At 53.0% G+C, this 12317-nt stretch overlaps 1 protein-coding gene across 24 annotated transcripts in view; it reads right to left on the reverse strand.

Moving 5' to 3' along the window:
• LOC138916669 (liprin-alpha-1-like) overlaps positions 1–12317 on the reverse strand; it is a 105927-nt gene that overhangs the window by 39391 nt on the left and 54219 nt on the right. For all 24 annotated transcript variants that reach the window (XR_011423977.1, XR_011423975.1, XR_011423976.1 and 21 more), the window contains 4 exons: positions 10981–11043; positions 9845–9924; positions 5709–5844; positions 2355–2578 (listed from right to left, as the gene is read on the reverse strand). Coding sequence is in view for 20 of the 24 variants with exons in the window: in XM_070229789.1 (XP_070085890.1) it covers positions 2355–2578; positions 5709–5844; positions 9845–9924; positions 10981–11043 (503 nt within the window). In the remaining 4 variants the exon portion in view is untranslated. The remainder of the gene's footprint in view (positions 1–2354; positions 2579–5708; positions 5845–9844; positions 9925–10980; positions 11044–12317) is intronic.

The raw sequence follows: 12317 nt of genomic DNA on the forward strand, positions 1-12317 counted from the left end.
CTCCGACATTCCCACTTCTCAGGGCACAGCTGCACATTTACCTATCGGTTTTTTTGACTGGAAACTGGGAACTCTGATATAATCAAAAAATCAATTTACAAAGCAATCAGGAGTTTCCAAACACTTAAGTCTCTAGACTAGACGAAAACATTGATTTTTTTTTTTTAAAGGTTGAGTTCGAACAAAAGTATTTTGTTTGTATTATTTGACAGAATTCTCCACCAGCCTCATCTGAATGAATTCACGTCAACCATGCTGCATTAATTTGGAAATTCATAATTAAAGCTCTTCTCTCCTAATGTATAGTGGATGCTTAAACAGCAGTTTTAATATTTGACTATGCAAATCATTACTCTAATATTAAATTAGTAGTAACCTTGCAGTAACCTGTCCAATTAAAGTTCTACTTATATATTCTGAAAGTACTTTCTGTTACTGATACCAAGGCAGTGGACAGAATTTACCATTTATATCAGGTCAACTTGCTACATAAAGAAGAACCCATTTTACTTAGCAATACACTGTGAAAAATAAAAGCTGACGTTTATAATCCTTTCGCGTTTCCCACAGCGATGGGGAAAGGCAGTCTTCCGGGCTCTGCGGGGTTGAACACAGCACACGAACCGTGGTTTACGGAGGCAGACTGCAGGCCGCACACCCCTTCCTTGCAGAGCCTACAGCTCTCCCTGGAGTTAGTTCTGCCCCTCCTTCCCTCCCGCAGGCTCTGCGCAGGAACCGGCACTTGGCATCTGTGTCAGCTTGACAAGAACAAAATGTTGGCAGCAACTCTGCCCGGACCTCCCGCAGGGTCACCGGCACACGGCTGGTCTCTGTGTGCATGCAGGACCGGACCACGGCTGCCTCAGGCCTGACAGGGCAGATCTTGGGCTCCCTGTCACCCTGCACCCCAGACCTAAGGCCTCTTAATCCCCCCTCGGACGGGCAAGTCTTTGGCTTGATGAGCAGTGCCATGTCTGCGCCCAGGATCCGAACCAACGAAACACCGGGCCGCCTGCAGCGGAGCTCAGGAACTTAACCACTCGGCCACGGGGACAGCCCCCCCTCGGATGGGCAAGTCTTTGGATTGCACCCCACAGTCGGCCCTTTGTCGTGTAAATTTACTGTTATAACTGCTAAGAGGCTTTCGAAAGAAAACACCTCTGAAACACTGACGAGGTTAAGATTCAAACCATTCTTTGACCACTGTCTTTTTTTTTTTTTAAAGATTGGCGCCTGAGCTAACAACTGTTGCCAATCGTCGCCTTCTTTCTTCTTCTTCTTCTCCCCAAAGCCCCCAGTACATAGTGCTGGATTCTAGTTGTGAGTGCCTCTGGTTGTGCTATGTGGGATGCCGCCTCAACATGGCCTGAAGAGCGGTGCTGTGTCAGCACCCAGGATCCAAATTGGTGAAATCCAGGGCCGCCAAAGCGGAGCGCGTGAACTTAACCACTCGGCCATGGGGCCTGCCCCTGACCACTGTCTTGTAATGAACCAATTTTCACATTCTATTAGTTTAATAGAGGAAAACGCAAGTAGGAGTGGGAATTTGCCAATCTGAAAACCTCGGCTTTCTGTTCCAGGTGGTTGGGTGACACACCTGAAAACGTGAGGCTCTGAAAGACACACAAGAGGGCCCTCCTCAGCGCTGGAGGAGGCACAAGCGGCAGGTGGACGCTGCCCCAGCTCCCTGCCCCCCGCAGGGTTCAGAGTTGGGGGACACTCAGGCTGGAGGGGGGCAGGAAACTCTCCCTCCCGCTTCCTACTGCATGTTTCACCTTCGCTTGCCAGTGGACTGAACTCTGGCGTTTCTCCTTGTAAGTCACCCGCCACCTGGCACTGCCCGTGAAAAGAGTCCTGCTTCTTACCCACAAGGGCGCCAGGCCAGTCCACCTCCTCCTGGCTCTCCATGGTGCCCTTCCCGCACACCACAGCTCCCCTCTGCACTTCGGAGCAGGGAGGCCTCCTCCGATGTGCGCTCAGCTCTCTGCACCCCGCCCGTCTCTGGAACCCGGCCTGGGATTCAGAGTGGCACAGGTGGACACTGAGCTCCCCGGCAACGCTCTCCAGCTGTGTCATCGGCTCGTGGGGGAACGGACCGAACCCCTTTCACCCTTCTGCAAGATCTTACACAAGTGTACCCACACCACAACTGTGGCGAGAACGCCCGGTCAACTGAACTTTCCAATCAAGGGCAACCTCAGAACTTAAAACTATTCAAACAGGATTGAACTAAGTTTTACTATCATGGGACGTGTAGAATACGTCCACAGTATTTCTTCCAGACTGTCCTAGGTAGCATACAATTCTTTAGAGACATGCATGGTGTCTGTGGTGCTATGCACAAGCCCACGTACCTGATCTCCTTGTTGATGGCGTCCAGCTGCTCCTGAAGCATCATGGCCAGCGTCTGGGCATCGGCCTGCCCACTGGGGGACAAGAGGCCAGCTGGGCTGAAGATGGTGTCCCTGTCGTCTTCGCCGTCGGACGCGTCCACATCACTCTCGAAGGCCTGCGCCACGTTGGCCAGGACACTCGCTTGTTGGGCACGTTCCCAATCCTGTTCATTAAGAGTCTGTACCTAGAAACAAGAAAATCAAATCTCAGCAAAGATGGAAAATAACAACCAAGTTACAGCAACTTACAGTAAACCTAGCAGAAACTTAAATATCTTTTAAATAGAAGCCCAAAAGATTTTGGAAAAATAGGCCATGCTTGTAAGTTGCTGACACGTATTAAGCAGGCAGTATTGCAGGGGCAGGACAGTCGATTACTTAGACTGCCTGGTAACAGTCACATCTCACTGTGGACACAAGGCATTTCCATGACGTTATTCACAATGGTGACAAGACCGAGTGCAAACAAAAACTGAAAATTAGAAAAATACACCATGGGGGGGCCGGCCCTGTGGCATAGTGGTTAAGTTCGGTGCACTCTGCCTCGGTGGCCTGAATCCACGGGTTTGGACCTACACTGCTAGTTGGCCACGCTGTAGCAGCGAACCACATATAAAACAGAGGAAGACCGGCACAGACGTTAGCTCAGGGCTAATCTTCCTCAGCAAAAACAAAAACAAAAACCACACACACAAAAACATGGCACGATCAGCCACGCTAATGGGAAGTAAAAAGTTCACTAGATCCACGGCAGCTGTGTTCACTGCAGTTGCCACACCACTGTACTAGTGTTATCGAGTAACACACCTCACTGGAGTTCCCCAATCCTCCCTCTTCTGAGCCCGGTGTGGACGAGCACAGACAGCAGCAGGCAGGGGCAGAAGGAGACAGCAGGGCAGCCGTTGGACGCACTCGTCTCAACACCCAGGGAAGAGCGAGCTGGCGGACCACAGTCTCTAGAGAACTGAGGCTCTCGGAGAAAAGGCTCCTCTGTGCCGAGCCAACTCCTGTCTCGCGTGATGGAGGGGTACCGTGTGCAATCAGAACGCGCACAGAGAAGGCATGCGCGCCGGGGCCACGTGACCCATCCCGTGCGGCTGTCTCAGCCCCTCTCTCGAAGCCTCCATCTCTTCCTCTCCCGTCCTCACTGAGCCCAGGGCCCTGCCTCCCACTTCACTGACACGACATTAGAGCAACCACAAGACTTGAGATGCCCTGCTGGCTTATCTCCCCGTCCCCCGGGCCTTTACCCATGCACTCCACCTCCCCTCCCAAGATCTGAGGTCGCGGCCAGGTACCTGGGCCCCCACCCAGGCCAGCCCCACCTCTGGGCACGAGGCGCACCCCCTCTGGCTGACTCCAGGCTCGCCTGCTGTGCTCCCTCCCTCTCTCGGGGTAATCGATTCTCTACTGGCCCACACCCATCAGCCTGAGAAGGTTTGCGCCCTTCTCCCTCCTTCAGATAACACACCAGAACCACGGAACCTGGATGCCACGTCTCTTTCCAGCCACCACTGCACTTCGTCCCGATGCGTAAAAGGTCTCCAGAGCCGCCTCGACTCCGCCTCCACCTCCTCTCCTCCTGCTCCCCTCCCCTCCCACAGAGCTGCTCCAGGATCAAAGCGCCCACCTTAAGAAGTCCGCCACTGACCTCCACCGCCCTCTCGTCTGGCCCATCGGCAGGCCCAGGCCTGCTGCTCTTCCCTCTTCCCTGAGCATCTCGCTCACTCGGCTGCAGGCCCCGTTGTCCAGGGTTTCTGCCTACCTCCTTGTCACTCTTTAGTCTCCTGCCGGTCCTTTCTCAGTCTCCCCAACCTCTCAATTTTGGAGGGGCCCACGGCTCTATCCTGGAAGCTCCTCTCTATCAACAGGCACCCACTTTGGACTTGATCTCATCTTACACCTTTAAACACCATCTGTATGGTCATGACCCCCACATCTTTATCTCTAGTCCAGACTTCTCTCTTGGGTTCCAGGCCAGAATATCCAACTGCCTACCTGACACGTCCACCTGGACAGCAGATAGGGCTGTCGACCTGATCAGGGCCAGGCTCCACTCGTCTCCCCTGCCCCGCAGTCTTCCTCATCGCAGGAGACAGCCTCCAGCCTCCAGCTGCTCAAGCACGGGCCCTCGGGGGCCTCACTCGCCTCTTTGTCTCATACTCTATATTCAACCCATCAGCACATCGTGTTGGCATGACCTTCTAATATCTCCAAATGGGTCCTTCCCTTCCTTGGCTCAAATGTCACCGTCCCTGTGAGACCTCGCTGGCTACCCTACTTAAAACTATCATTCCCCTCCTACAGCTCAGGGTACCCCGGGTTTCCTTTCCCTGCTTATGACCATCGGAAACCCTGTGGTGGTTTAAATATACGTCCACACTTCTCTAACACTCCTCCCTTGGCCCACAGTGAGGGCAGGACTCGCTAACTCACTCTAACGCGCCCAGGTGAAGGCGTGCTGCCTCCAGACCAGGGCCTCAGAGGCTCTGGGGCTTTCTCCTGGCTCTCTCTCAGAATGAGCCCGGAGCAAAGCTGGCGGGCACCTTTCCAGGACACTCAAGCAGCCCCCAGAGAGGGGCCAGGCAGAGCCAGGCGAGTGAGCCTGGAAGTGCACTCTTCAGCCCCAGGTGAGAATCCGGACGGCTGCAACCTCAGGAGAACTGAGCCCGAACTGTCCTGCTCACAGCCCCGAGCCCACGGAACCTGTGAACTCTAAGTGCTCCTTGCTTTAGGCCACTGAGCTCGCAGCAGCCTGTGACCGCAGTGAGAGGAAACTGACACACGGCCCGTACTGTACTTCTCACGCACGCTGGCTCCTCACTAGAACGTGCGCCCTGGCGGTGCAGGCATCTTCTCTGCCTGTATTCACTGCTGGAGCCCTAGTCTATAATGACGCCTGGCCCAAACCAGGTGTGCACTGAATACGGGTGCTGTAAATAAAAATACGCAGAAGTAGATAAAGACGTGCTGTTAAACAGACACAAGTAGGAAGGTATTTAAACTTCCCGATGTGAATTCTTCTCACTAAAAGATGACGGATACACGCATTCATTCACGCTTTATCGCTGCTTCCAAACCGTACTAATTACATTACGTTGCACTTAAGAGTAGGTCATATTCTATCAGAACTTGTTCTTCAGAAAAAAGCATGCCTAAAACGAAACTCTTAGCCAGAAAAAGGAAAATGGGGGGAGGGGAAGAGAGAAGGCGACCTATGACCATTGGAATCCCCAAAGTCTCAAAGTCACGGGACGAGCAGGAGACACGCCCGAGGGCCGGCAGCTCGCGGGCGGCGAGGACGGAGGCCCTTGCCTTGGACGGCTCATCCCGCAGGGCTGCCACGCGGCCTTTCTGGGGGCGCCGCAACACCGCGCTGCTGCTGGAGGCGTCTGCGGGACCGTCTGCCACAGGGAACCTGAAATCCGAGACACTGCCCAAGTGGGGTCGGCTGAAATATGGAAAACAAAAGGTCATTATTAGATAAGAAAAGCGAACTAAGTTTGTTAGTCAAGCCAGAAGCTGTCAATTTGGAAAACACGTAATTTCACAGAAAAAGGACTCCAAGGAGGGCACCTCTGTCCTCGCTCCCGCCAGCACTGAGCCTTTCAGCCCCGCCAGTGGGGACACTCCATACCTAGGAAAGCCAATGCTGCCACTGCAGACCTGGAGATGAGAGGATGGGGTCCAGCTGTCTGGGCCGTGGAAGAGGCATCCGTCACCCATGTCAGGGCCCGCAGAGGGGTGTTCAGCCCTGCCTCTGCTCGACCTTCTCCTCGACCCACCAGGAAGCACCCGCACCCCGACCTGCGGCCTTCTACGGTCACTCTCCCATTTGTACCAGGCTCCGCAGTGTGAGGCTGGTGGACACCGACACTCCTCTCTCTGCGTGGCACTGTCTGAAGCGCTCCCACAGGCCCCTCGGAGGGAGCGGCTGCAGAAGCCCTTCTGACCACAGCTCGGGCTGGTATGAACCGGGCTGGGCAGGACGCTTTGAGGATTCCGAACCAAAAGCAGAGACTGCGTGCAATCAGACTGACAGACAATCAACACTCCCGGCTAAAACAGTCCCCTGAACCAGTGACTGGGGCCCTGAGCACCCGCGAGGGAGACGCTCAAGAGAGTCACTAGGAGAGGCCCTGGGGAGGAACTGGTGAGCAGAGGCGAGGAGGGCGCAGCCCAGCCCAGCGCTCAGCCCTGACCGTGGGCACCCCAGCCACACCTCAGTCCTGGCCCGCCACCGAGGGCCTCCCTGTTCTCCGGAAAGAAGGCTGGCTGCCTTCATTTTCAGGAGGCCTTACGATCTGAGAAGACAGAGTCCATTCATCTGATTAAAGCCAGTTAGACAGGGGACCCCTCGAGCCTCCCCACCCGATCGTGGACAGGGCCAGGGTGACATGCCAACTCATCTACTTTTGGTACACACCTCTCGACATCTTTTTAAAGAAATACCTTCTTGTAGCGTTACACGAGATTTACTGCCTGTTCGAAGATCTCCAAGTCTGGAATTCCCCTTGGAGCACACCCAGCCCTACTTCCTCTACCCCTTACTCCTCACGACACTCTCACTCTCCCTCAGGGTGACTTCCAGCCCAACTGCTCTGGGGCCGTGAGACGGTTCAACGGCAGATGAAAGCGATGCACCTGAAATCCTGCGTGTACCTCTGGATGGTTCGGGAAGCACAAATGCTTCCCGATTCTGACACCCCTTCCCAGGCTTACCTGCCTCCCGACCCGCCACCACCCTGCAGCTGATCACTTGCTGAAGCCTCTCTTCTATATGGCCAATCTGTTTATGGAAGGCCACCCATCACCGTGCTTTTCCACTCCTCAAGCTAGACTACCTTTTCTCATGGAGAAGATCACAAAAACAAGATGACCGATCTCACCGTGGAGTCACACCAAATGAGCTGAGCCTGCCCTGCCTGCCAGACCCCTTCTCCTCAGTCCACCCAAGGCCCTTCCACGCCTACTGTGATTGGTCTTCCCCCGTTTCTACAGCTCCCAACCACCTCTCTTCTAGGCCACTTGACATGCAGCCTCTAGCCTTGCCTCCCTGAAACAAAGCCCTTCCCTCCGCATGCAGCCTCTCCTGCCCACTGTCTTCAGACCACTCCGCCCCAGGTGACCTTGGCCATCCCCTCCTGCCACCTCTGCACTACCAGAGCAAAGAGCTCCTTTCTCTCCTTGTCTTTCACCTCTAACATCACACCTGGGACCGGCAAACATGTCAAGACGTCTCCATCGGAAAAGCTGCCCCCAGCTCTGCCACCCCCTCAAGCTCCTACACCGGCTCCCTTCCCTTCAGGACTCGACTTCCACAAGAGTCACACACGCGTGTCCACTTCCTCTTCACCCACGTGCCTGTGAGAGCCTCCTCGCACACACGCCTGCAATCCCGAGCAGCGGGTCCGCCTGCAGCGCTCTAACGACACGAGCCTTCCACCAGCAAGGACCTGAAGCAGAAAGCAAGTGCCTGTTCCCTGCACTGGTCCTCCTCTGCACCTCGCTCTCTGAAGCGCACACTCTCCTCCTCGAAACTCCACCTTCCAGTGGGTTCGGCGTCAGGGGAAGCTTCTGGCTCTGCCCCTCTGTCCTCACTGATTTCTCCTCTAGTTTCTAGGAGTGGGTTAGGCAGGGACAGCCGCAAGATACCCTAAACCTTCAGGATGTCCTAACTTGGCAAATGCCGGAACACCTGCAGAGGTTCAGAGCTTCCTCCTGAGTCGTGTTGGAGGCAGGGGCCCATCTCCTGTGTTTCAGTCACTGCCACCAGGTAAGCGCTTCGATAACTTTTGCTAAAGCGTAACTCTCACTTGATGACCATTTTCTACAAAGAAGTAAATCACCTAAATGAGAATTACCGCCTCTACCACGATGAGGAAGAAAAACTCAGGATGCCGGGCAACTTGGTAGATTCACGCCGAGCCAGGGGGCTCACTCCCGCAGCAGCCGGCCCGGTCACGCCTCGAAAGATCTGCGAGCGCCACGCCGTTAACTCTCAGCCTCTTCAAAACATACAGACTCCAAGCGCCGCACCAGACACGCGAACGTCAGGGCATCCTCCCGCTCCAGCAGCGCAGGCTCTCCGCGGCCTTCTCTTTCACCTCGAGGATGCGACCGTCACTCCCAGGTGGACGGGGCTTCCTCTGGCACCCTGGGCTCTGTCCTCCGATCCCGACACCATCACGCCCACACTCTGTCGGGTGCCTCAGACTCATATGCCCGACACTAATCAATCGTCCCCAGCCCCACCTCCTCCTGCGGTTCTGAGTTGAGTCAAGGACGTGACGGGAACCTCCAAGGTACCAGAACCTAACCTTCAAGATGATGCTGTCCTCTGCCCTCCGGCCTGCTCCGAAGCTCCAGGCTCCCTGAGCTCAGGCCAGGCAGTGTGTTCAGTTGGCTGCCCCTGTGGCCTGCATGTGTTCCTGTACACACACGGCAGGGGCTGGAGCGTGTCTGTGAGTGCATGAGCTCCCCGTACACACACAGCAGGTGCTGGAGCGTGTCTGTGAGCACGTGAGCACCCTGTACACATATGGCACGTGCCAGAGTGCGCCTGTGAGCATGTGAGCGCCCTGTACACACACGGCAGGTGCTGGAGTGCGTCTGTGAGGGTGTGAGCGCCCTATACACATACGACAGGCGCTTGAACATGTCTGAGCACCCCGTACACAGACAGCAGGTGCCAGAGCACGTCTGTGAGCACGTGAGCACCCTGCACACACATGGCAGGTGCTGGAGTGTGTCTGTGAGCGCGTGAGCACCCTGTACACACATGGCACGTGCCAGAGTGCGCCTGTGAGCATGTGAGCGCCCTGTACACACACGGCAGGTGCTGGAGTGCGTCTGTGAGCATGTGAGCGCCCTGTACATACATGGCAGGTGCCGGAGCATGTCTGTGAGCACGTGAGTGCCCTGTACACACACGGCAGGTGCTGGAGCATGTCTGTGAGCACCCTGTACACACACAGCAGGTGCTGGAATGTGTCTGTGAGTGTGCGAGCACCCTGTACACACAGGGCAGGTGCTGGAGCGTGTCTGTGAGCGCATGAGTGCCCTGTACACACATGGCAGGTGCCGGAGCATGTCTGTGAGCACGTGAATCCCCTGGACACACATGGCAGATGCCGGAGCATGTCTGTGAGCGCCCCGGACACACACAGCAGGTGCTGGAGATTGTCTGTGAGGGTGTGAGCGCCCTGTACACACACAGCAGGTGCTGGAGTGCGTCTGTGAGTGTGCGAGCACCCTGTACACACACGGCAGGTGCTGGAGAGTGTCTGTGAGCACATGCGTGGCCCGTACACACACGGCAGGTGCCAGAGCACGTCTGTGAGCACGTGAGTGGCCTGTACACACACGGCAGATGCCGGAGCACGTCTGTGAGCGCCCCGTACACACACAGCAGGTGCTGGAGAGTGTCTGTGAACGCGTGAGTGCCGTACCCGTGGTGAAGGGACACCCCTCTCAGCCTCGCTTGGTCCAGCTCAGCCCTCAAGGCTTCGATGTCCAGTACGAGCTGATCCTACAAAACAGCAAATGACACATACTGCAGCTGTCTCCTTCAGGATTTAAAATTATTTGCATCAAATGTTGAACATAACCATAATAGGTTAAATTAGCAGTTATAAATATCAAGTATTTTAGTTCTGAGAACGTTTTCTCCGAGAGTCCTATAGTAAACATAAACACTCAGACCACCAAATTAGCTTTATAAACCCTGATGCATAAAAAGTCATGTCTTAGTCAAAGAGAAGGTTTTAGAGGCGAAACACCGAGTCATTAACAATTATTAATTCTGTAGAGAGATTTGGGGTGGGAGAGGCGAACAATACTCACCTTCTACTGCACAGACTTCCCTGTGTTGTCTTTTTCCTTTCTGTATTGTCTTTGTCTCACATCGAGCACACATTCATTCATTCATGAATCATTTGTTCATTTGTACGTCCAATCTCATTTTTGTACACGTCAAAACAGTAAGGAAAACTGACAAAAAACTTTTTAAGTCACCTATAACCTTCTAGATCTATGCTGTCCCATACAGCAGCCACTCGCCACACGTGGCCATTGAGCACCTGAATGGGGCTGGTCCAAACTGAGATGTCCTGTAACTATAAAGCACACAGCGGGTTTCAAAGACCCACTATGAAAAAATGAATGTAAAGCAGCTCATTAGATTTTATATTAATGACATGATAAAATAACATTTGACTCTATCAGGTTAAGTAAAACTAATTTCACCTGTTTCATATTACACTTTTAAATGTGGCTACTAGAAAACTTTAGATTATACATGTGGCTCCCATTACATTTCTGTTGCACAGCACAGTTCTAGACGACAGGTTTGTGCTAAGGTTTTAGCTTCCAAATGAACCCAGAAAGGACTCAGAACTCTGATCCCTACCCGCTGCCAGACTTAACATCCACCGCCAACACAAACGCATTCACGCACAACTCTAGGAGTGCCATAAATCTTACAGCAGGGAAGTTTGACCCCACTTCACCCAACGTCTGTAGTAGTTATAGCAACAGTGAACTCGCTCAATTCACGGATTTCTCAATGATTTAGAGATTTAAGTACCTTATCATGTTGCGTTTCTTCTAACTGCTTTTTTGCATTTTCAACTTCTCGTAATAGAGAATTCTGCAAAAGATGAAGAGTCCTTTAGTGTTGATTCTTGAAAACGTTCCACATAATAGTATGGCTACATTTCTGTCTAAGACAATAAAGTACCACGGAAAAGGGGCCACGTGAACGTACTCATGAGCAGTATTAGAGTGAAATGCAACAGTGAGACCATCGCAACTTCTCATGATAATTTTTAAATACAGAACCTACTACCTCCGTGATGGATTTTTCTAAGTAAGCATGTCAAGCCCATAGTGTAGGCCTATCTGCATCCGTTAAACTGGTTTATAGTAGCTTTTAGATTTTACAATTCATCGGTCACTTGGGAAACCTGACATAAGTTTCAAATGTACAGTTTAAATCTAAGGTAAAAGTATTCTGCCCTTAAGGTTGGCCCACTGATCAAGGAGGAAAGGGGGAAGCGCCCTGTGTGGTCTCTGATAACGCCTTTCCTGACGGGCTCTGTGCAACAGGAACATCACGTCATTAGTAATGACCACTGGTCTCTCTCGAATGAGCGTGACCACGGTGCCCACCTCAGGGCAGGCTCTGGCCATTATCTTTAGGGACACCCGTGCAGTCGGGACAGGTCGTGCCAAGGCCCAATGCAACTGTCACCCATGAGAGCTTCTCTGACAAATTCTAGGGCTCTCCTTCACCCTGGGGATGGCTGAAGTGTCCCCATGATGAGAGGAGCATGAGTCCTGCTCAGACGTTTTCCAAACCGAATGGAGGGAGAGAGGGAGGAGCTGGAACACTTTCAGTTGATCCAAGCCTTTATTTTACACCATTCTCCTACACCGTTATGTTTATAAATGAGACAGAAATTAACTTCCGACGCAGGAGCAACGAAGGGGTGAGGGCTGGGCCCAGCAAAAGATTCCAGTGCAGGGGCTGGCAAGCGAGGGCCTGTCCCTGTCAACAAAGTTCTACTGGAACACAGTCACTCACTCACATGTCACCAACGGCTGCTTTCATGCTCATTATTAGTAGGCATGAAATTATTTTGCTCAATCACTCATAATTCGTAAAAGCCTAAAATTTTTACTATCTGGCCCTTTATAGAAACAGTTTGCCAACTCCTGCTCTAGAGAATAAGAATGGTAAACAAGCTTCCATACACACAAATTGGGCAAGAACATAACAAACGAGAAGTTAATTCAGCGAGCGGTTAACAGTTGGCACTTTTTCCTCCTTACGGAGTCATTTCTACTTCCTGTAATGGCTGTTAACCACCATTATGCAGCATTCCTGGGGAGCAGAACATGGGCGATCTCTCTGTAAAGGAT

Source organism: Equus caballus, chromosome 12 (assembly GCF_041296265.1).
Source record: "Equus caballus isolate H_3958 breed thoroughbred chromosome 12, TB-T2T, whole genome shotgun sequence".
NCBI lineage: Eukaryota > Metazoa > Chordata > Mammalia > Perissodactyla > Equidae > Equus > Equus caballus.